Below are 26,306 nucleotides of genomic sequence, written 5' to 3' on the forward strand. Positions count from 1 at the left end.
CCTGTAATATTTAATAGAAGTAATGCTTTTATATAAAGCCCACTTATCTGACTTAGGGATTTAATTTAAAATCCCATACTATTCCAGTTTTTCCTTCAATAGTTGGAGAAAAATTTTCTTTGTAATAAAAGGAAGGCATATAATCTGATGTAGAGTTATTCTTTGATTTAAAGGTATTCCTATATATATTTATTACTTAGTGATAAGGAGAAGGGAAGAATGAAATATGAAGGAAGAGGAGGAATAGACTTGTTTGGTTAATTAAAATTGGAAAAATTGAAAAGATGAATTGCTAAATTGAACTGGGGCTTAAATATTGACAAAAGCCATCTATTTTGTATGTCCCTTTATTTATATGTTGTTTTGTTGTCATTGCGCAGCTATACATATACTTAGGGGAGAATAGGGAGTTGGGAGACGGGTTTTGTTTTTAAAGCATAACTACCATAAAAATCGGTAGTTTGCAAACCTGTAAAGCAGGATATGTAGTAGACTTTACAATACAACTATTGGCTGTAACAGTTCGTTGAAATTTACAGCGGTTGTACAAATTTATATGGCTCGTAAAAAAGGAATGATTTTCGAAGTTTCAAAAATGGTGGGGAGTTGTGAGACATGACAAAATATGGGAGAAAATGGCATATTTTTATAATGAAGTTTTATTGAAGTTGTGAAAAATAGAAATGGAGACAGTTGTGTCGAAAAAAATATTGAACAACAAACAAAGTCGGCTTAGTTCGCTGAATCCCTGTGTTCACTGCGAATCGGTTAGTTCGATTCGCAGTGAACACAGGTATAATAGCCGGTTGTTATGCAGGCACACTTCAAGTGCCCGATCACATACATTGCAATGTATTGAGTTGTTTCGGTTCAATTTCTTTGGCATTGCACCTTTGCAGATAATGCAGAAGTCTTCTTCTTCAGATGAAGTTGACATTGCCTTCGTTGGCATGGAAAGTGCACGACTGTGCTTTTTCGGTAGTGCCACATCCGTTTGCTTCTTTTGTTTCTCGTTTTTTTGCCTGCTTTGCCCGCTTGTCCTCAGTTTTCTTGTGTAAGCTGGTCATATTTTCAGGCAAAGTCAAAATGGTAGTTTCCATTGACTTGCGGCCTCGCTTGGATTTTTTGGCTGGTGTTTAAAAGGTCCAACATCTTGCAATGCACTGCGAAGAACTGCAGCCGATGTGCTCGGCGCCGATGATGTGCTGGCCATTTCAGAAGCTGGCCATTTGTGAGACACTAAGTGTCTCACAACTCCCCACTGTTTGTGTCTCACAACTCTCTACTTTGGACATTTTCAGACTGGCCGCATCGCCATCGACACACCGAATGTTCATCTACAATTCTTTTTGTGTGTGACAAGGCAATCGCCCACTGATATTTTTGCACTTACTTACCTTTGCAATCAGCTTCAAATCGTGCGTAAAAATATCACACACACAAATGGTAGAAAAAACTTTTCGGACTATTGTTGCTCGCATAATAACGAGACACTTAGCATGCGTGTTGACACGACGAATGCAAACGGAAAAGTGAAGTTATGTCAAGAGAAACATTTAATGCTTTTTGGAACATTTCTAACTCTCTTAGTATGGCGGAGATTGGCGTGTTTCAGAACTCCCCACTCTCCCCTATCTATTAATTATTATAATAATATTACAGATGAATTACGATAAAGCGAATTTGTAAATTTCCCTCCATTTTAGAACAAAAAATGAATAGTCCAAAACAGGTCCATGTATGAACATCTATTGGACGTACAATATATATCCATAAATAAATTATATAAAGGTGATGTCAAATGGATGTCTACTGGATGTACGTTTATTATTACTCAATGTACGTACTTATAATGGACGTACAATGGACAACTATTTTATGTCCATGGATATATGATCAAAAAATGGACGTAAAATGAACGTTCATAAGACGTACTGTGCTATTTGGGTACTACACTATTTCATTTATCCAATAGTTTTAATCATCTCCGTACGATTCTGCTTTAATAGGTATATACACCATCTTTTGTATCCGTGATATATGCATTATTAATATGCTGTCATCTCATTTTTACCAAATTGATCAATCTTCTTTCAAATCTATCGATTAACTAACCCTATATATTGTAGCTGGATATGTCAGAAACGGAATTGTTTTTAAGCAATTGCTTAAATTCAACATTTCCGCCAAAACTTCCACGTGTGTATCACCTTCCTCCGCAATATAATGCAGCAATGTGTTGTTCTGAAATGAAAACCAATGGTAACATCGTTTAATTGAAAAATTGTTTATAAAATTATATCTTTTAAATTACATAGTTCGTTAATCACAGTTTTAATTACGTTTATTTCTCTCTAAAGAGCACATCACGAATAATTATATTAGGTTGGGGAAAAAGTAATCCATTATTTTTGCGTGAAATTCAAGACTTTATTTAACATATTTCGGATTGTCCGATTTGGGTCAAATATGCACCGTTTTGTTGTATAATTAGTTGCCATTTTGAAGGTAGCTTCATAATGCCTCTCTCGTAGAAGTCTTGGTCCTTATTGGCGAAAAACTCTAGTAATCGATTTTCACAATCCTCTCTTGATCCCAATTTTTTATCACTCAGGCAATTTTGCAATGCGAGAAAAAGGTGGTAATCGCTTGGTGCCAGGTCCGGACTATATGGTGGATGCATTAAAACTTCCCAACCAAGCTCCCTGAGTTTCTGGCGAGTCACTACAGACGTGTGTGGCCTGGCGTTGTCCTGATGGAACACAACACCTTTTCTGTTGGCCAATTCTGGCCGTTTCTCATTAATCGCTAGCTTCAAACGATCCAGTTGTTGACAGTACAGATCTGAATTTAGTGTTTGGCCATACGGAAGCAACTCATAATAAATTATTCCTTTCCAGTCCCACCAAATACACAGTAGAACCTTCCTGGCCGTTAGTCCTGGTTTGGCCACCGTTTGAGCTGCTTCACCGCGCTTTGACCACGATCGTTTTCGTACAATATTGTTGTATGTGACCCATTTCTCATCCCCAGTAACCATCCGTTTAAGAAATGGGTCGATTTCATTTCGTTTGGCCAAGGCTTCGCAGATGAAAATTCGATCCATCATGTTTTTTGGTGTTAATTGGTGTGGCACCCAAACATCGAGTTTCTTTTTGAATCCTGTTTTGCCCAAATGGTTTAAAACTGTTTTGTGGTCGATCTTCAGCTCCTGGGCGATGCTACGACTACTAACATGCCGGTCAACTTCGATCATTTTCATGATTTTATCGACATTTTCGACGACGGGCCTGCCTGTGCGAGGTGCATCTTTAACATCAAAAATGCCTCCACGGAATCGACGAAACCAAAATTGCGTGTAATTAGCTGTTACAGTATTGGCACCATAAACACCATTCACAATTACAGCCGCCTGGCTTGCATTTTCGCCTTTATCGAACAAAAACTGTAAAATGTACCGAATTTTTTCTTTGTTGACTTCCATTTTTAACACCCTGTAACTCAGAACTGAATGGACCAAACAAAAAACAGTAAAACAATGTTTTTTAGTGTTAAATGTTACCTTGACAACGAGCATAAATTTGAAATTGTTTGATCGATACTTTACGAGATATCGAACACTATAGCCATCTACCGAAAAAATAATGGATTACTTTTTCCCCAACCTAATATATGATAAAGTTAGGAATATTAGGACGTAGTATGTTCCCAAATTAATAATAATGATTTTTTACGTTCTCCAGGACTGTTTGAGGAAAATATTGGCCAAATAATTAAGGGAGGATTACGTACACGACTGAAACCACCTCAGTAAAGCCCAATATAATTCAATTTTTTGGTACAAATTTCTATATATTTGGTGCAACTTTTTGATATTTTTTTAGAAATATTAACTTTATAACATAAATTTACAGTCCTTTAAAACATTCTGTTTTTTCTATAGCATTTTCTCACATCAATTTGGCGCTCTCTTTTACCTTTTTTGGAAATTTTTTTTTCGATTATACTGTTGTCTTTGATGCAATTTTTTCGAAGATTACGAGTTTTGTTCATCCCGTAACGATTCTTCTTTTCGAAGATTCGCATTTTTCGGGTTTCAGTTGCAACATTAACCCTATTATGTCCCGTAAGCTTGTTACGACAGTTTCAAGTATTTACAGACTCGTCACTTTTAAATGTGCTTTCATCAGAAAATTTTATTTTCTGATGAAAGCAAAAATGAAATTTTCTGATGAAAGTTTTGTGATTGTTGACGTATCCAATTGCAATATTCAAGTCTGTTTCTAAAATCGATAATTGTCATTGCTTGGTGAAGACTCATTCTGTACGGATGTAGCTTGTTTTCATGCAAAATCCGCTGATTCATGACACGACTAATACCAGAATCTCTTTCTCTACGCCTTAATGAATCGTGAGGATGCAATTGAGCAGATGCAAGAATTTCTGGTGTTCTTTCTTCTATAACTGGTTTTTTATTTGAAATAATATATATCACTTAGATTGATATTTTAACAGCCTCTTTTGCGATAATCGAAGACGTTACATTGCAGTACACAATATACGCTTCAGCGTAGGGCGCAAAATTTTTAGTTTAATTTTTTAACTATTTTTGCAGTTTTGCTAAATAATGGGGCCATTGTCGCTGGAGCGTACAAATTCCAGCGTAGGGGCACCTAAGACAGTCGTAACGTCGCCGGCGATAACGAATTTCTAGTTTTGTAGCTGACTTTTGTTCCGGATTTGATAGGAGAATTAATGGACGATTCACTTTCTTATGCCATTATTTTTTCTTCCACTTTCTTCGGCATTTATGTGATAGTTCCATAAAGAGAACGGTATGCTCACCGCCACTGTGTTCGATTGAAGAATCGAGAACATTCCTCAAAGAGAACGGTATGTTTACCGCCACTGTGTTCGATTGAAAAATCGAGCACGTTTCCATAAAGAGAACGGTATGTTCACCGCTACTGTGTTCGATTGAAGAATCGAGCACGTTTCCATAAAGAGAACGGCATGTTCACCGCCACTATGTTCGATTTTCGAATAAAATTTTATTTAATTTTGCTTGAAATTAATTAAAGAATTTGATATTTGTAGTATTCGCGTTTGTAATAAATATGTAATAATTAAAATTTTTATTCTTAATTAAATATTGTTGTAACAAATATGCAATCATTACAATTTTTATTTTTATTATAAGGTGTTAATATTATACATAAGTTTCTATATAAAGAACTCTTTTTTTATTTATAATAAAAATTTATATCTTTTTCATTACATATGACGTATATATGTATACATATGTATATTTATACACGCATGTATAAATTATAATTATAATTTAACATAAACTCTTCCAGAATTAAAAAAATTAAAAAAACTTAGCACTTTTTTTTATATGTATATACATATATATATATATACATTAAACATAGTTATATACGTGTGTCTCTCGTGTTGTTGCTCAGGTACATACACATATGTGTAAGCTTTTGGAATATAGCAACATATGAAATCAAACTCGCTAACCAATTTAGGCAAGCGTTGATTTGTATCAATGTTCTGCAAAGCCTGGAGTATGCTGTAAAACAAGATATTTCAAATACATTAATATCAACACATATAATATCATTTAAATACATTAAATATCATGTTCATTATAAATAGCAGTAAACATTACATTTAATTAAATAATATGCAATTAAACAGAGCTATAAGAACCGATAACCAGCTTTTATGAATCTGTTTTACTGCATATTTTATTTATTAGATGTAAATGTTCATCGCTAGATATAACCAGTCAATAAGCACAATTATTACAATAGTATTTGTATCATTTATTTACATGTTCTCACAACACCTTCGATAAAATAGTTACAAGCAATGATTCGTGTTTAGTATTCTACGCAGCAAGGAAAACGCTACAAGATATTTTTAAAAAATTATCAAAATTGCACATAATTATAGTTTATAATTTAAATGAATAAAAAGCTAATTCATCCACCTTAAAATGTAACAAAATAGTATATTATATGAAGAATTTATATTGGCACGTAGAGCATAACCTATTTTTTGGACAACAGTTATGTAAAATTTAGAACAAATATTAATGAAAAAGAGAAATATTATAGATCAATTTACTTTCACGTTGTGTAGAAAATCCATATTTAGTATATATTAGATGATTATTTATGAAGACAGAAAAACCTTTGATATATATAAATTATCCACGAAAATTCCGTTGATGAAGCAGATGAACAGCAAATCGGAAAGAGCTTTCTTCTCAGCAACACATATATACACACACAGGACACGGAAATACTTGTTGCGCGGCAAAATTTAAAAGTGATGCTTATTACAAAATATGTTATATAACATTTAAATAATGCTAACGCAACGCTTGTTATATAACATATTTTCATTTTATTGTCTTATAATTTCTACTCTTAATTTCCCTTTGGGAATATAAAGATTTTCTACGAGAACTGCGAACAAATCGGCATCTATTAATCCCGTAGCTAAGTCAATTAATAGTCCAATAATAATATCAATAATAGAATAAAGACCTATTTTCCTGAGGTTTTGTACAGTCTTATCCGAAAATTTAGGTTTCATTTGGAATAACGAATAGGTAGTTTTATTTCATTTTATTAGATATTTTATATGAGTATACAAATGTACTTAATTTAATTTTGCAAATGAGCTGTGTATTGGTCTATTTGCATATCGCTCTTTGGTAATTGGTCTTTTAGTCTCGTACTTAAATCGATAGGTGATAACTCTCCTTGTGAGGTATCTTCTTTAGGTTTAGATTCCCTATTTAATTCGAAGTAAGTTAATAGGTCTGAAGCGGCTGCCGGTAGATCTGGAGTGTGGCCTTCTGTAGGCTCAGTTTTAATTCTATTAGACGCGGGTGTTAAAGCTGATTGTGAGTTGGTAGAGTTAGGAGAAATGCTAGTCTTCCAGAAGCTGCGCAATATGTATCGAGGGAACGAAACCGTCTCGATTGTTTTGATGCGAGGTTTATTGGCAATCTGTTCGCGTGTTAACCAACGCAGGCACGCGGCTACGTGCTTTGCACGGATCTTTACGCCGGCTTGATAGTTTCGTTTATTTCGCCGTTCGTTTTTAGCTTTCCGGTTGCTCATCTACAATGGAGTTAGAATGCGTCTAGATCAAAGTATTTATTTGGTTTTATGTAATAAGGAGAGATAAATGGGTAGTTCTCGGGAGGTGAAGGAAGTTCGATGGTGGGAAATGAGGCAAAATCATCAAGGGCAGAATTGAACTGCTCGATGATTATAAAAGAATAAATAGAGCAGGCGCGAAATAATCAAGAGCAGAACGCAGTGCTCAATGATTATTTAAAGCATTGACGAGACGAAAAAAGGTGCTCGACAATAGAGAAAGGAGGCGCAAAATCGTCAAGAGCAGAACGCAGTGCCCGACGATTATGAAAGAATAGAGAAAGAAGGCTGAAAATCATCAAGGGCAGAAGACAAATTTTTGCACTGCTCGATGATTATAAAGGAATAGAGAAGGAGGCTGAAAATCATCAAGGGCAGAAGACAAATTTTTGCACTGCTCGATAATTTGCAACGTCTTTTCCTGTGCCGAAACGCCAAGTTCGGACAGGGGAGCGTTCAATTTAAAGATTCTCCAAGTTTAACTAATAAAACGGTAAAAATCGGTATCAGAAGAGTTAATTCTACGCCCTTAGGTGCGTTCATTAACTCACGGTAAAGTTGGGCGCCAGGCGCGTGTGAACGCGCCACGATAATACTGTGAACGATACTTAAAGTTACTTTTCCAAATTTCATACAGAGTCGCGGGTCTATAGGAGTGATGGGTCTATGGTTGAGAGAGAGGTATAGAGAGACATACACGTGGTGTTAGAGTTTGACAGATATATATATTTGACACTTAGGATTTACAATTTGACATCGGGTACATACAATTGGATAATAAAATTACGTAACAAACAGTAAGATATAAACTAGCGGTAGCGAATCAAAAATATAATATAATAAGATCTGCGAGTAACGGTATTTTCGGAATTGACTTATAGAATTAGTATTAATTATACACGGTGAAACATTCTATATGATTTCGCGACAATAATATACAAACGGAATAACAAATACAAAATCGGTAAACGTTATGATGGTTTAACTTATTTTCGCGGGCACGCGGAATAGACAGAGGTCACACTATGATATTCCGAGACACGGCCCGGTATAAAAAAAAAACACGATAACAACTAGATGACGGAGATTTCGTGATTCTCTCGCACGACTCTCTCGCCGAGTCGAGAACAATGAAATAGTTAACAAACTCGCGGAGACGGCTACACGCAAATCCCGAAAATCTAATAATCGAGCTAATAAAAACGTGACTCTGAATATTTCGGTAACCCGAATTTACGATAATTATTTTCGAGACGATAGACTGTCGGCGGCACTTTTCGGAGAGGGCTCTCTTCGCGAAACGCAAAGTCGGCTGGCCCCGCGATACGATATCCCGAAAAACGAAAAGAGAGAGACCGCTCTCTCACACACAAAACGATACGAAAAATGAGAGAGTACGGTACTCACGGTAATTACGGTATACGATCAATCTCTACGGTACCAACCAACACGGAACTACGACTACTCGAGAGGCGGCTTACAGTTTCTGGCGGTGAAGTTGAGTCCTTGAGTCGCACTTTGGAGTCCTGGAGGCACCCTCTCTAGTCTACGGCACACCGAACAGTGGAGAGCCGGGCCTCGCGCGTCTCGGTACCTTCTTTTTCGCGCCGATCTTTTGCGCATCCCTCGATGATAGGGTCGATGGCGGGGGCCCTAAGGTCTCCCCCCGCCTCCCCCTTTAGCTGAGGTAATTCTCACGCCGGTAATGTATCGCTGGTTGAGAGGCTTTTCCTCCGGGTTTCTTCCCGCGGCATCTCTCCTTCGGGAACAATCGGGAGGCTGGCCGGGCCCTCCGTAGTCCCCCTTCAGGATCGGCCCTGTGGTTGCTTTAGCTCCCGGAGTCCTCTCGGTATCTATAACGTTTCAACGCCTAAATTCTGCGCGAGATATATCAAATTAAAGTACTAATACTTGATACTTAACTGCGCGAGGTCCCGCGCTCTCTCTCTCCTATGCTCGCTCCATCCTCCTTTCGCGCTGCGGTATTCCGGCATCCTCCTTCTCGCTCTTGCTGCGGCACTCCGGCATCTAGGGATGGGCGATACAGTCCGAAGTATCGATATATTATATCGATACGTATTGTTAACCATATTATCGATACATCTTAAATATCGACTAAATTGATATCGATATTACCAATATCGATACAAAATATCGTGTTTTGTAAAATCCGCGGTATTTTACCTGATAAATACCATATTTTCTTTTTTTAAAACTTATCTAAATAGAATTAAGAATCATTCTAGTGGTTTCTACATCCAAAAAACTTGCTTAATAAATATATACTCGGTGTATAAGTTTGAAAAAGAGAAAAAAGGGGTAAAATAAAAAGATATAAGCTATAAACTTTTTTTATTGAATAAATGTATTAATGAATATATATTTTATTACATATATAATAAATATATAACATTTTATAGAATAGATATGTTAATGTTATATGAATATATTACTTAGGAGAGAATATATTAGAGATATTTCACTTTATAAGAACATTTTATAAATGCCAATCTTCAATTGACAACGAATTTAAGAATAACAATTGTTGCAAATGTTGCTCCGTTAACCGATTTCGTAAATCATTAATAATATTTCCCGCTCGAGAGAACAAACGTTCGGACGGAACAGACGTTGCTATAACTGTTAAATAACGCTTAGCCAGTTTCGCTAATAAAGAATATGTCGAATAATTTTGCCAATATTTTAACGGACATTCAGCGATATCAATGGGTATCTGATTAAGATAATATTTAAACTCATCAGGCATTTCATTGTTTGTATTAGAAGAAACATATCGTTTCGTTTCTTTTATTAATGTTTCATGATAAGCCCAAAAAGAATTGTTTTGATATACAGAATCAGAATGAAAATTATTTTCCTTCTCTTTGTGTGCATTATTTTTAGTAGCAATATTTAACATATCTGTTATTTTATTTATTGCATGACAGCATGCAATTCTATCTACAAAATGAATTTTTTTGAATCTAGGGTCTAGAATAGTAGCAGTCGCAATGAGAGATTTATGTTCAATATTTTTAAATCGTGCTTTAAATTCTTGTATCAAAACTTTTTTTATATAACACCCTACTTCACTAATAGGTTTGCATGATTCTAACTGATTTGCTAATGTGTGTATTATCGGTATAACTTGACTGCCAGTAACATACATTTCACCAGAAAATATAGTTGTTGCTGTTTTAAATGGTTCCAACAATTGCATAAATTCTTTTATAGTTTGCAATTCTAATGCCGATAACATTGGTGGAGCTGTAGGATGTTGTAAAAGAATCAATCCAATTTTGTCGGATAATTGGATGAATCGATGAAGCATATCAAACGTGGAATTCCACCGCGTGTCAACGCTTTGAATTAATGTTAGATTGGAATGTTCTCGCAATAAATCTGAAAGAACTACACTTTTTTTAAAGAAAGTTACAATAGATTTGACTTTTTTACATAACGAACTTACAATTTCATCTTCTTCTATAATTTTAGCAAGAACCAAATTCAATGTATGCGCATAACAAGCTAAATATTTTTCTTCACCAAAACCATCTATTATAGCTTTTTTTATGTTGGACGCATTATCAGAAACAACAACAACTATACGTTGCAATGAAATACTCCATTTCTCAACTATATCGAGCAACCACTCTTTTATATTATCAGATGTGTGCCTATCATTTAATTTAGTGACTCCTATCATAACAGTTTTTTTATTATTATTTATGTGATAGTGTGCGGTTACTCCGAGGTAACTTTTTGTATTTACATCAGTCCAAATGTCTGTCGTAAGCGCTATGTCCTCTACATTAGATAATTGCTCTTTTATCAAATTTGATAAATAAACATATTTTTCTTCAATTAGAGACGTTATCACTTTTCTACTTGGAATGGTGTATAAGGGACTCACACATTTTATAAAAATCTGAAAGCCTTCTTTCTCCACTGTAGACAAAGGCATATTGTCCTTTGCTATCATAAATACGAGTTTATTTGTGATTTCCGATGCTTTAGATCCTCCATCTAAAAAAAATGAAAATTAAATTACCACATTTCCTTATCTGAAAAATACTTTCTTTATATTCTAATAAAAATGTATTTTGTATACATATATTAAATATTTATTAAATGTCTTAAATATCTGTATTAAATATCTATTAAATATCTATATACGTTAAAAGATTATTTATTTAATTTAAATTTCAAATATTTGAATAGTATTTAAAATTAATAGATACAAAATTTGGTATGTTAAAAAAACAAATTCTAGCAGAATCAATAACAAATATAATTGATTTAAAATGCAAAACACAATATAATTTTATAAGTGATATTTTTTTTCTCTATTTCTTTTTCTACTAGATATAAAATGCTAAAGTTTATATACCTTGGAATGACTTTTGTTTTGAAAAGGCGTCTATAAGTTTCGGTTGTTTTCTCTTGTATTTTAGTGTATTTCTAAATGTAGATGATGAACTTGTTGACGGAGACAACGTTAATTCTTCATCGTTGTCTTCTTCATACAATGCAATATCTTCACCTTCACTTGACTATTAATAAAAAAATTTTGTATTATAAAATTATTTTTCAAATTGTATATATCAAATTACATTATACATATATAAGAAAATATTTTTTAATTTACTATAGTTATATTAGTTTTTTCTGTTCTCAATCTGTATAAATTGTCTTAACATATATTTAACATATTATATAAAGATATAGAAATATTACTATTTCTTTCCGTTTTTGTGACTCATCAGAAGCGCTTGTCATTTTGATATTACAAAGGTCCGGATGCTTTCGTTTTAAATGAAATCGCAAATTGGTTGTGTTTCCGCTGGTTTTTATAAATTGTTGGCACACATTGCATTTTGCGCCTCCCAAACTTTTTATAAAGTGTTTCCAAAAAGTACTCTTTGGCGGCACTAAATATGAAATATGATAATTAATAAAATAAAACAAAATAATACAGTATTATAATATGTTAAAAAGCAATTATTAAAATTATTCTAAAAAATCCAAGGAAAAAGTTGCATTGGAAGAAATTTAAGGAACAATGGAATTGTATGCATACTTTTTTATAGTTAAAAGAGATAGAAGAAATGTAAAGTAAGGATATATTCTGACGAAAATTAGGACTTCACTTCACACCAAACCAACCAATACTGAAAAAGTAAAACGAACACATTAATCACATGAAATAATTATTTTTTGATTAATAGCTATACACAAGCAAAGAACAGTTAAATGCAAAATAATAAAAATTGTTAGTTTCTAAAATTTGCTTCTTTTTAAGAAAAATTGTAAAAAGAGACGAAGACATGCTATTTGTCAGATAAAACTTACCCAAAAGTTAGAAGTGTTGAAACAACCGGCTCTTTGTCTTTGTCCAAAGGAGGTTATAAAAATAAACGCAGTAATATTAATCGTTAATGTTAACTGTAGGCACTAGATGGCCTTAGGGCCACATCCACCATTTTGTCACTATAATGCCGACGCTCGAGGCGCATGAGCCATGTATATAAAATAAAAAATTTGTCTTTGTAATAAAAGGCGTATCGAAAACCGATATAAGCAAATCTCGTATCGATATACCAAAATATCGGTACTTGAATTATCGATGTTTTATATCGATATTTTAATTCATTAATATCGATATTTACAAATATCGATACAATATCGCCCATCCCTACCGGCATCCTCCCTCTCTCTCTTGCTTAACATGTCTCTCTCCGGCCGCTCTCTCGAGCCGTCCTTGTCGCTCTACCTACGAATCGCGTCGCACGCGCATCGACAGGCCGATGCTGCGTGCAACGGCGATTCTCGCAAAAAATACGATAATACGAAATACGAAAAACGACGGATCGCACCCTCCCCGAAGTGAGGGGCGCTCCAGGTCTCCGCGGCCTACCCGATCGGGCTTTTTCGCCCTTGTGACGGCGCTCCAAAAGCGTCACGTCACAAATTATAAAAGAATAGAGGAGGAGGGCACAGGAGAATAATAGTAGGATGATAATTATTGATCTAGCGCGACTTCTGAATAGGATTCAGATTCTCATGCAAGTAATATGTTAGAGAGATCTTTGTTAGTGTGAAAGGTACTTACTTTACGTTGGATGAACTTTTATATACCGTCGCTCTGCAGCACGTTCACCTGCCGTCACCCCCTTAGAAGACCTCGGTCGAGATGCGCGTAGTGAAATCAAAAATACACAGATTCTAATGGTTTAAAGTTCTTTATTATAACTCGCTTTACTTTACAACTATGCGCGATCAAAAATTAATAAAGAAAGTCAACGTCGTCGACGGCGAACGCGTGACAAAGTTTCGTATAGAAATTTAGAGTGACACAATGAGATGCATTATCTAATGTGTCGTATAATATGCCGTGTATAATTATGCCGCGCAGATGCTGGGACCGCAGGGTTTATATACCCATCGAAATCGGAAAAAGTCTTTGTACTTTGCGCCCTTTGGTGGGGGTTTCTTCATAAACTGTATCTCGAGATCATCGGTGCAAGTGATATGTGTGGAAAAAAAAGGAGGAGAGCCAATGGAATGTCTAGGAGAGCAAGAGTTCCAAATAGAGGCAGAATTTATGACATACATATGGGCTTCGGCACGTAGGGTATCGAGGCGATGCGGTATGGAGGGAGGGTGGATAACGATTCGGCCAAGATACAGATTCCAAGAAGCGTCGAACAGTAGCGAGGGTTTTCGGCCGACAAAGAGCTGAGAATTATGTCGCCTTAAAACTAACAGATATAAATTCAATCAACATGATTATTTTAAAGAGCGTATTTCAGAGAGTTCGCGCATAGATGTGCTTATTTCTTACGAACGTGGAATCATACAATTTATATAATTTATTTTATATTACTTAAAATTGAGGAATAAATTATAAGGTAGAAAATTGTCGCTAATGTATAAGCGGGGAGTGCTGAGAATTTCTAAATTATACGATTACAATTCCACGATGTAGCGGCGAGAGTTCGGATTATATATTTCGATTACATGATACAATATATGCCCTTTCTCTTATATAGTTATATTTACGTACACTGTTGCGGAATGCACTGATAAATTTAATTTTGATCGGGAATAGAGGGAAAAGGAGATTGACTGTTAACATCGGTGATATAGATTGTATAAAGTTTATTCGGCTTTTCACAAATAGCTAAAATTCTCAAGTTACAATTAGGCACACTCGACGAACGGTGGAAAATAAATTCAACAAGAGCGGACGGACATCTTGTGCTTGATCGTACTTGCTGCGCGCGTACGCGACGAAAATCTTGGGCGGAACTATGCTGTAGTTCCGAACGCGACGGAAATCTTCTCGCGACAATTTTAACGAAGATCGCAGCGATCAAGAGTCGAACGCGGATGCGCGATGCACCGTTCGCGAGATCGAGGTCTTTGAGAGTCTCCGGAACACTGTAATGTCGGAGCACGTGGTGACACGTGCAGTCGTAATTACAGCCGAAATATGCGTGTATTTCACAAAACGACCGGAATTGATTGAAAATATCGCGTGCACGATACTCTATAAATTTTGCCGATGACCGGCGGAACTGAATCACTTTCGTAACTCGACGGATTAATTTTCAACAACGCGGATTACTATTTTTCGGTCACTCGATAACGTGTTGATCCACCAAGAGCCGGAACAAGAAGAAGGAACGGGAGAAGGAGCGGGATATTAGCGACTCAGATAGGCATAAAACGGGGATGCGCGACAGATCATAATCGATACACCGCGCACTCGAGTTGGCGAAAAGGGACCGCGAATGCGAATTACAATGAGGCGTGAGAAGGATCGGCTACGCGCGATGCCTCGTTCGCGTGGAAATTTGTGATTCGCTAATGCGACGATTGATGGTTCTCAGTATATCCAATCGCGCAACATTTAACTTTTCGCGGAGACTCTCAAGTATTTTTAACGGTTTCGAAACATACACCTTACTGTAATTTATTTATTATAGATTGGATCTTAAAATCTTAAATTCTTGAAATGTCATTTTTGATGAGATTATTTAATAATCTAGGAGGTAAGGTTTTGTGAATATAATTGACAAGTTAACGCCCGATAAAATGGCGTTTTTCAGATTAGACGTATCTAGAGATTTATGGAATCTTCATAATAACTTTATCAAGGCTAGACGCCTCTTTTTAAAAGGTGGTTGAAGCATCTTATCAATCATTCAAGTATTTGAAATATTATAATTATATCATATTATTATGTTATGATTCCATAAGTTCTATTGTTTCTTAATTTTGAACATGTTAGTGTCGCATCTATATGCGGTTTCATTTATCACGGTCTCTTCACTGATAATACGGGTATAATGTCTTTCGGATACTGGCAATTTGTTTTCATTTTGAATCACAAAGTTATGTAAACATACAGTTGCTTGAATTATTTTGACTGTTGTAGAAACAGATGCGATAATCGGTCGTCGATAAATTCGCCATTTCGCTGTCAAAATGCCGAAAACGCTTTCAATCATTCGTCGTGCTCGACTGAGACGGTAGTTGAAAATCTAATTTATAAATGATAAAAAATATATAAATATATAAATAATATGTCACTATATATATATTTTACATACGTATAATATACGTCTATCAAGTCATCAATAATATGTCAGTATATATATGTTTTACATATGTATAATATACATCTATCAAGTCATCAATAATATGTCACCATATATACATTTTACATACGTACAATATACGTCTATCAAGTCATCAATAATATGTCAGTATATGTATGTTTTACATATGTATAATCAGGGTTGGGAAAGTTACTTTATAAAAGTAATTAGTTACAGTTACAGTTGTTTTCATTAAAAAGTAACTAGTTACAGTTAAAAGTTACCAATCCTGAAAAGTAACGCGTTACAGTTACAGTTACAGTTACTTAAAAAGTAACGAGTCGTTACTTTGTAGTTACTTTCTTGCGATGAAAATAAAATATCAGATCTATACTTAATAAAAGAAATTTAAAGGTAAAAGAATGAAATCATATACATATAAATATGTTCTCTAAATACATTTTTATTATATATAGTTATTTATTATAATTATACATTATTACTTATTATAAGAATTAAAATTATAAAAGTCTAACGTTTCGAGAGCATTATAGAGTTTCTATTTTTATTGTATATACACATAGTATATAATGAAGCTATAATGATTTCTTTCTTCTCACAAATTAATTTTTTCATCATTCCGAGAATATTTACTTCTTATGTGAAAATCTTATATTTTGCCGATATCGAAATGCCGCAAGTGGATTTATAAAGCATCAAAACGAGATCACAAGAAAACTGAAATCGTTATCGCGGTCCCAGATTTTTAGGCTGACCTAGGACGACAGATATGAGAGATATATCTAGCTACAGACGTTATAATATCGATATTGAGAAATCGGAAAATCGTAGCTCCGGCGAAATATTTGTAAGTAACTACACTAGAAAACAGCTCTTTCTTTGTTTAGTATCCTTCTTTTATATTGTCTCGTCAAAGTAAACAGAAATGCACAATATTTTACGTTGCTTTGGATTATTGAGATTACCTACAAAATCTCATAATAAATTTAACTCCCTTAATTATATCCTCTTTTAAATAACTTCCTTTTTTCTCATGCTTTATAATTTTATACGCCTACGTCATTTAATATCAGATAGCCTTAGTAAAAAGAATTGCAGATTTTCTAAATAAACTAAAATAAAATTATAATGTATTCTTTCTAATTCATAAAAATTACAGCTTTCTTTACAAATTCCACTCATATAAAAGCAATACAATTTCATACGTGCTTTTTTTAGCATTTTATATGAAAATTATTTACTCATTCAAACTTTAAATTTTTACGATCATTTTTTAATATATACAGGGTGTCCCAAAGCACTCTTAACAACGCTCGTGAGGTGATAGAGGAGATCAAGATGAACAAAAAAGTCTTATACCATTTTGCGATATTTGCAATTATAAGCGAAATATTTAATGTTAAATTCAGGCAAATAAGAGCCCGCTAAGGGCTCTTATTTAACTTTAAATAACTTAATTCGTTATAACGGGTACACTGGGCCGTGTTATAGTTTGAGCGGCTCGAGCGCTTTCCTTAGCGGGCTCTTATTTGCCTGACTTTAACATTAAATATTTCGCTTATAATTGCAAATATCGCAAAATGGTATAAGACTTTTTTGTTCATCTCGATCTCATCTATCACCTCACGAGTGTTGTTAAGGGTGCTTTGGGACACCCTGTATAAATTCATATCTTGATACTTTTTTCATTATAATTCTTGTTAATATAAATTGATACAATGGATCTGTTTTTTGTTCCTGAACTGCTGCACTAGTTCAGAGGTTATCTTTTTTGCTCGACATTGGAAAGAAAAGGACAACCTCTGAACTAGTGCAGCAGTTCAGGAACAAAAAACAAAAAACAGACCCAATATGTTATAATTTATTAACGATTTAATATTTAAAATTTTAATAAAAATTTTTATTAATTTTTAAGAGGATTTGATACTCAATTGTGTCATCGTTGAGATGTGCTCTTTGAGGCGTTAATACTAAACCACCAACGCTAAACATTTGTTCCACAGATGCACTGCTCGGAAGTGCCGTATTATATTTAATAAAAAGTTTTTTAATTGTAATGTAATCTTTTAATATATTAACATTGTAATTATTCACCCGAAATATCGAACGGTCTCCCACGCGTTCTTGAGATAGCAGAGCGCGCAAATACTTTCACTATTTTTTTATATACACAAAACGTAGAATGAATTGATTTAAGCGGAGCGGTAGAAAATAAGGACCGATTTAAAAATTGCCGAAATAAATGATTTATTGAAACTGCAAAAGAAAGTTTCTTAGATCTCTCAGTAAATATATTACTTACGATTTCGCAGTTATTCCTGCCCATATATTAATTGCTTAATGATATTGAAAAGCATGCCCCCCCGAATGGCATGCGGGTTTTCTTCCGCCCATAATAAAAAATTACGACAATTAAAAATACCAAAAGTTGCTTGATCAGTCCACAAAATGCGATCGGGAAAAGAGTCATCCCGTCTATATTGTGCGAGAAACCCTATGCATGCTTCATCGACTATTAATATTTATTAAAAATAACAGAAAAATACATTAAATATTGTAAATTTAATAAAAATACCTTCACAAAAATAGATGCGTAGTTCTCGGTTTCGGCAAAAATTATTGGACTCGTTGAAAATGGTAAGGATAAAAAGTCCATTTTGGCGTAAAGTACGATGCACACCATGTGTCGCGAGAGACCGAGCATTCTAGCCAAACGGCGCACACTATTCTGAGAATTCTCCTCCAAAGCTCGGAAGATTCTCTCCTCATCATTTACATCAGGAATACGCAACTAAATTTTTTGGCGGGCCAAATGTAAAATTTGATATTATACTGCGGGCCGCAATAGCTAAAATATGTTTGCCTTCTTTGCATCACCCAGGAATCACCACGTGGAGGTGAGGCAACGTCGAATCCCTTTGGGGGGGAGGGGTAAAAGAGGGGGGTGTATTTAGGGTTAGGGGTTAGGGTTAGGGCTTTTGTTTTTGTATTTTTATTGGTTTTATATTTTATTATATTTAATATGTTTTTTTATTGTTATGTTATATTTTTATATTACATTTTTAATGTGAAAAATTTGCTTTCCTATCTTGTGCTAGTTTCTTGAAACTTGGTTCATAAGTGGTATTGGCTACTAGCATGCAGTCGCGCAAATGGTCGTCAGTCATTCGATTTCGATATTTATTTTTTATTATGTTCATTTTAGAAAATGCTGCTTCACAAACATATGTAGATCCAAACATTGTACATAGCATAGTACCCATTTTTTTCAGATTTGGAAAAGATTGTTCAGGGAGTGTGTCTATCCAAAATTTTGCTATATCTGTTGTGGTAAATTTCTCTCGCAGCACAGTACTCTCTTGAAATTCAATAATTTCCAATTGCAATTTAGCCTTTTCAAGAGTGAACAGTTGCACTGCTATATTAATCCAATTACCATTTGTCTCAAGACTGAATGGGATTTGTATTGCTGCTAATAAGTCGCCAATTTGATCAAAATCAGTAAATCGGGAAGTAAATTCAAGTTGCAATTTTTTTAGAAAACTCTCGTATTCCTCAAACTGTGGAATTTCTTTAACATTGCTTTTAAAATGTGCTTTTAATAAAGGAAAATAAATCAGCTCTTTAGAATTCAAATCATTCTCAAACAATTTTAATTTTCTTTGGAAAGCTTTAATCTTTTCCCACATATCACAAATCAGTTTTCCTTTTCCTTGCAAAGCCAGATTCAGGTCATTGATATGTGAGAACATGTCACCCAAAAAGCATAGTGTAGTAACATTATTTGAATTACAAAGAAACTCAAAATATTCGGTAGCTGTTTTTGTATTTCTACTTTTAAGAAAATCCGAAATTTCATTAAGCAAAATTATAAATCTTTTGAGTACATTTCCCTTGCTCAACCAGCGAACATCGTTATACAGAAGAAGATCAATGTATTCAGAATCGCATTCTTCAAGAAATGCTCGGAGTAAGCGATGTTGTAATGCTGAGTGAGATCTCAAATAATTGACAATTTTCATAATTGTATTCATGACATTTTTGAAATCACCCGAAAGCTTTGCACAAAGAACTGCTTGGTGAATTATGCAATGTAATGAAATAATTTTAGAATTAATTTGCTTCAAAAGTGTTACAAAACCATTTGCTTTTCCTACCATTGCTGGTGCACCATCAGTGACTATAGAAAGAATGTTTTTATATGAGAGGCCATTATTGTTCATAAATTCTTGGAAACGTTCAAACAATATTTGACCAGTTGTGCGATCATGCAATGGCAACAATGTCAAGAGTTCTTCTTTATAATTATTATTCAGAACATAACGAATAAACACAGCCATTTGTGCTACATCAGATATATCTGTAGATTCGTCAATCGCAAGCGAGAAAAACTGTGTTTTAGTAAGATCTGCTAATATACTTTCACGAACTGATTTTGCACAAATTTCGGTCTTACGAATCGCGGAATCACGAGATAGTGGAATTTTGCTAAACATTTCTGCAATTTCTTTCTTATTATCGAAAACCGCATTTGAGACTTGCATCAAACATTCTTTGACTATCTCGGAATATGAAAATGGCACCATATGTTTGGCCAAAATCCATGCAACACGTAAAGATGCTTCAGTGCATTTTTCCTGTTCGGACATCGAACGTTTCATTACCATTTGAGAGCGTTCAAATGATGAACGAAGGACATTAACTTTTTCAATTCTAAGTGAAGAACCCTTTGGAAAATCTATGTTATATCTTTTCAAATGCTTTGTTTCATAATGGCGACTTATATTTGCTACTTTGCACACAGCAACTGTTTCGTGGCAAATTAAACATGTTGGTTTCGCATTTTTATGGAGTGGAAGAACAAAGAAAAATTCTTCAGTCCATTTTTCATTAAATATTCTATTTTCGAAATCGATTTTTCGACGCTTTGACTCAGACATCGTGAACAAGACAACAAAAAACAAAATCCGCAACTAAATTAAAGATTAGTAATGCGATATTGCGACGTCTCAAGCAATCATACAACCGAGAATTGCTTATCACGCGTCCGTATGCGCTCGGCTTTCGGCTAGCAGAAAAGAACAAACAAAAAAGAGTCGATTTTCTGTTCCACCGAACCGACAAACGATAAATGCCAAGAAGCAAATGTCTCTTAATCGAGTAAAGCGAGTGGCTTCGATATTAGAGTCTAACAGGTCTGACCGCGCGAGTTTCCCCGCTAACGCTTCCATACGCACGAGGCGTACCATCTTGAGACATGTGACTGTGTAAGAGTGTAGATTGGAGTGGGGATAAAGCCAAAGAGGAGAGACGAGAAGAGATAGCGCGGAGAGGTGGCATATTCTCCTCTTCGCGTGCTCAGTGGACGGCCACGCTGTCAGGCCTGTAATTAGATATTCCATTGTCAAAAGCTGCTGTTGTGTGTTTGGGATCTCGTGATTCCGGTCGCTATATCGCATAAAAAACCAATTTGGCGTTATGTGCAAAAAATTTAATTTATTTTTTCTGTGAGTCAAGTTTGGACGTCGCGGGCCGGATTGGAAAACCTCGCGGGCCGGATCCGGCCCGCGGGCCGCCAGTTGCGTATCCCTGATTTACATCATACTGCATCGGTGTACTGGCAGTTTGGCGATTTGGTATTAGGTTCCTTGATTCTCTTGCGCGTTGTATGCATCTCAAAATCACTAGATGATTTGAATGTCGCTCACGATCAGGGAATCGCGTATAAACAAACCCCCAAAAATTTTTCTATTTTCAAATTGTTGTCATCAAATCATATATAAAAATTATTTATGAATCAAATTATGTATAATATATTGTAAATGACATATGATTCTTAACAAAAATAAAATGTATTTTTAAACTTTATCTGGCGATGAATTTGCAGATCATTAAATAATAATGAATATTATTTTATATATATATATATATATATATATTAATTTTCTTGCTTATTTATACTATAAGTGAGATTCTCCTCACTTCAAGCTTTCTATTACTATATGGGAATTCCAAGGAAAGAGGCTTTTGAAAATACAATAAATAATTAATATATTTATCATTATTTATCATTTAATTAAGAAATTACTTTTTCTGGCTATGAAATGAAATAAATAATCAATATATTGATACGCACTCTGAATTAAATATTAGTTTGCTGTTGGACATTTCGATCAATGTTTTGTGAATCCGAGTTATTGATTAATATAATATTTTTAATTATTTTTAAAAGATATAAATCTTAAAAAATATCTGTATATGTGGACATTACACACTGTATATATTCAATGTTTCTACCGCTTTTGTTTATCTACTATATGTTACTACCCAGATAGAAATGCCTGATGATCCGATTTTATCATGTCACGATCTTCTGATATGATTGAAATGTGTTGTATGTCTTGTAATCATATTATAATGATAGGTATCATGAGTACAAGTTACATACATATGATGAAAAATGTGAGCTTAGATATTAATTTGAGCATATTTATGTACTCATAATGACACTTTTTGCAAACATTTTTAAAATATCATAATATGTCCGTGTTTTGAGTAGCATATGAGCCTGCATCTGTGTCTATTTTTGTCATCATGTTTTAAGAAATATGAGTACATAATGTATATATTTTACTATCTAGGTAATTTTATGAAAAGACAACAACATATACTCATGATTTTTTTTGTCCGTTAAAATTTTATGAAAAACATTGCAAAAATAACTTAGTTTATGTTAGAAACATGAAGAAAATCGTTATTTAATCTTATATAATCTTATTACTACTCCATAATGTATACTAATGGATTACTCATTTAAACTTATTCAAACCAAATTTCATCTACATATGTACATACACATGTAGATGAAATTTGGTTTGAATGAGTTTGAAGAGAATATGTATTCTCTTTAAAAAAAAATTTACAAAAAATCCTATTTTTTGGGACTTCTACAATGATTTCTTCCCTTAAGAATTTTTAAATGTTAAAAGTTAAAAAATTGTTTAATTATTTTACAATAATTATATTATATAATTATTAAATATAAATAGCTATAGTTTCTATTTTAAGAATATGAAAAGAGAAAAAAAGAGAATCTAAGACAAATAAAAAATATAAATTAAAAGAATAAAGCAAAAAATTCGATTTTTTGAAAATGTCAGAGTGGTGTTCTGGTAAGAATAGGAGATATTGCCTTCATACATTTTTGTATAAGAAGATATAAACGCGTAGCGAAATCATGATTATTGCGATCAATTAAAATAAAAAACGTTCAATTTTGAAAGAAATTTTACTATACCTATGTATAAATATGTACATGTTTGTAGATGTGTATGTGTGTGTGTGTGTGTAAGTTTGTTTATAGAGTCATTTAACATATGCTCACACCTCGAACAATTCTTGTAATATATTATAATGAAATATTTTAGACAAAAATAGCTATATATAATTTTAAAAGGGATAATTTTTCGATTAGCACGATTTTTCAAGATAAAGATCTAAAGATCATCCTTAAATTAAATTGCATAATTTCTTTGTAAATCGTACTAATTCAAGAATATTCCTTTTAAAACAGAATAAATTTTGTATGAGAAATTTTGTATAAATTGAAATGTATGAAAAATATTTTGTTTTAAATTAATTTTGACTAAAATAATGATGAATATTATATATGCAAAGTAAGTTTTATTTTAATTATATAAGATTTATATAAATTGTATAAAATAATTGAATTGTATAATTGTATAAACTATAACAATAAGTGTAAATCAATCAATCGAGAATATTTAATATTATTTATTTACGTAAATTTTTTTTACGATAATTGATCTAATAGATAGGAAAAATTCTAAATATTATATCAAATAAAGTAAAACATTATGATTATTTTATGAAATAAAAATTATTATGAAAGTTATTTGTAAGAACATGTTTTTGTTAAAAAATTTTATATTTTAGTCATTTTATCTTTCGATCAACAATTATAGTTGAACATTTGTAAATATCAAAATTTTCGTAAAATACAATAAATTATTTTCTATTGTAATGAATTATTCTTTATTTTCAAAAAATATAATTTCTCGAAGATAAGTATAGATAGAATAATAGATTGGCTAGTTTATCCTTTTGACTTTAACCTCTTTGCTTAAAATCTTCTGCGTTTTTTTAACTCTATCTCTAGCGAGTAAATACTGGAACATCAATATAATTAACGGCTGCATAATTTTCCAAGAATTTTCGAAGAAAAAGAAAAACAAGTTACTCATATACTTTCTCAACTCTTGCAAACTGAATAATAGATATTGCAATATTATTTCTCGCATCAATAACCTCGGATGCTTGAAATAATATTTCGTAACGTTCGATTTTTAAATACTGAGCACTCTGAAGATTTCGCTTTTTTATGAGCTAGAGGTTAAAAGCCATGATAATGTTTTGCGACCAATTGCTTAACTCATCGCAGGGGGTCCTTTCATCATAAATATATATTAAGTAATGTTCCAGCGATAAGACATAAATATTTCATAAATATTTACTAGTTGTTAAACAAGCATTTTGCGAACAAAAATTCATTATGAAATATTTGCATCTAGATAATAACAGCTTATAAAGAGTAAAAAATACACATTATATTTTTCTCATATCCACATAAGATATAATATTGTTTACTTAGACACTTTTCCTTTTTTATATAAACAAGTTAACGGGTTTTTGTGTATAAATATGTGTATGTATATGATACTTTGTATTTATCTCTATGTTGAATGATCATTGTCAGCTATTATCACTGTTTTCGAATAACGACAAGCGTATAAATATATGTATATTATCTAAGGTTACAAATATCCGGATATCCGGGTTTATCCAATGAGTATCCAATAATACTTATAAATGCATGATAATGTGTGAATAGTCGTATTTGGATTTAAAGATTAATAGGGCGTATACAGGAATTTTTTTGAAGGAAGCAGAGAAAAGTTGGAATGTTGAACGAGCGAGTATATTAAAAACCAACCACCAAATCATATTTAAAATGGATTGTAACCCTATTTCCTTACTAAAATATACATCTATAAGTTCGAAGCGAAAGTGCTAAGAGAGTGCTTTAAATCTCGGATTTCAAAGAGAGAAAGAGACCAATCATCTTCCCCCTTCTCAATAAATATTGATAGAAATTAATCAACTAATAATTGATAATATGTAATCTTCTAAAAACAAAACTTCAGAAAAATATAAACACGAGATAGTGATACCTTAATTATTTCTATATAATTACTTCAAGATAGATTGTACTTTAATATAAACAATTGTGATATTTAATGATATTTAGTGATATAAGGTAATGATTGTAATTTTAAATGTTAACATTTGTAGCGAATAATTTTTATTAACATTTTTGTAAAGAAAAAAACGAATCTGAAATAACCAAAAATTTGCCATGAAAAATGTTTTCGTTGTTTTTCTATCTCTGTCTCTTTTTCCTCTTTTTCTGTGACACATACGAGATGTATCGGAAATCCGTATAAATAAAAAAACAATTTGCACGCAAAAATAAAACGAGAAATATTTAATAAATTTGTATTACATTAAGTATTATTTATTTTTAAGATAATTAAAAAATTAATATATTTATTTTACAAAATTTTTTATTTTAAATGTCTTTCTCTCTCTTCCTTTTCCTTTCCTTCGTTTTCTCAATGACAATTTTAAAATATATATCTACATAAAAAACCAGCGTTCTGTTAAAAATTAAACATTTTTTGTGAAATATTTTACATACACACATATATAGCTTTTCCTATTAATATAATTTAAAATATTTATAATTTTTTGGCTAACAATAAATAAAACATTGCATTTTATTATTTATGTACATATATTTATATAATTATAGTAGAGATAAAGTTAACAATATATGCGTATAACACAAAATTATTATGTAAGAAATTAGTAAAAGAATATATATACAGAAATTTATAAAAGTGTTATTAATTTTTTTAATTTATACAAAATTATCTCGAAAATACAATTTTACGTAAAAATTTTATTTTACATTTTATATTTATTTTTATCGCGAAGAATCTCTTATTATTAATCTTTGTACTATTTCAAATACATTTCGATTTCTTAGATATATCCTATACATATATACAAAGTATTTTATAAGAGTACACATCAATACTTCAGGGATGACTAAAAAACACATTAAAACAAGTAAAAATAATTAGGTGAACATATAAAATAGTCGTACATATCGCATATAGTTTCTCAGTCACGAAATATATATAAAAGTAATGCTTGAAGTGTTAGCCTCAACATACGGTACAAGCACTTTGTGACCCGATTTATAAATGATGTTTACAAATAATGTTGATATCTTCGGAACAAAGTGTCAAGCAATTTTTCTGGAATTTATTAAATGATGTACTCTGGAATAACAGATTACATATATGTGTGAATCATGATAGTGCATATGTAATATAATGTGTTAACC

At 32.8% G+C, this 26,306-nt stretch overlaps 2 protein-coding genes and 1 long non-coding RNA gene across 4 annotated transcripts in view; 1 reads left to right on the forward strand and 2 right to left on the reverse strand.

The window, feature by feature from the left end:
• Positions 1–17,119, forward strand: part of LOC114944699 (uncharacterized) — a 65,427-nt gene extending 48,308 nt beyond the window's left edge. Inside the window, exon 6 of the long non-coding RNA XR_014925876.1 lies at positions 17,101–17,119. This is a non-coding gene — a long non-coding RNA (uncharacterized LOC114944699). The remainder of the gene's footprint in view (positions 1–17,100) is intronic.
• Positions 9,605–12,699, reverse strand: LOC114934035 (E3 SUMO-protein ligase ZBED1-like). 2 transcript variants are annotated; one of them, XM_029306642.2, is made up of 5 exons: positions 12,540–12,699; positions 12,268–12,358; positions 11,925–12,118; positions 11,578–11,740; positions 9,605–11,213 (listed from the first exon to the last, which is right to left on the reverse strand). In XM_029306642.2, coding segments are annotated over exons 2-5 (1,887 nt in total). In that variant the 5' UTR covers positions 12,269–12,358; positions 12,540–12,699; the 3' UTR covers positions 9,605–9,684. The 2 variants fall into 2 exon arrangements, with proteins under 2 accessions (XP_029162475.2, XP_085343789.1); XM_085487663.1 differs by having other exon boundaries at positions 12,268–12,699.
• A 1,757-nt stretch (positions 17,120–18,876) lies between the features above and the next one.
• LOC146720900 (general transcription factor II-I repeat domain-containing protein 2A-like) lies at positions 18,877–20,475 on the reverse strand. Its single transcript, XM_085487658.1, has one exon. It carries the CDS (start codon positions 20,473–20,475, stop codon positions 18,877–18,879), a length of 1,599 nt encoding a protein of 532 aa, XP_085343784.1.
• Between the last annotated feature and the right edge of the window lie 5,831 nt (positions 20,476–26,306).

This window comes from Nylanderia fulva, unplaced genomic scaffold (assembly GCF_048542155.1).
Source record: "Nylanderia fulva isolate GAGA-0341 unplaced genomic scaffold, ASM4854215v1 Scaffold59, whole genome shotgun sequence".
NCBI classification, from domain to species: Eukaryota; Metazoa; Arthropoda; class Insecta; order Hymenoptera; family Formicidae; genus Nylanderia; species Nylanderia fulva.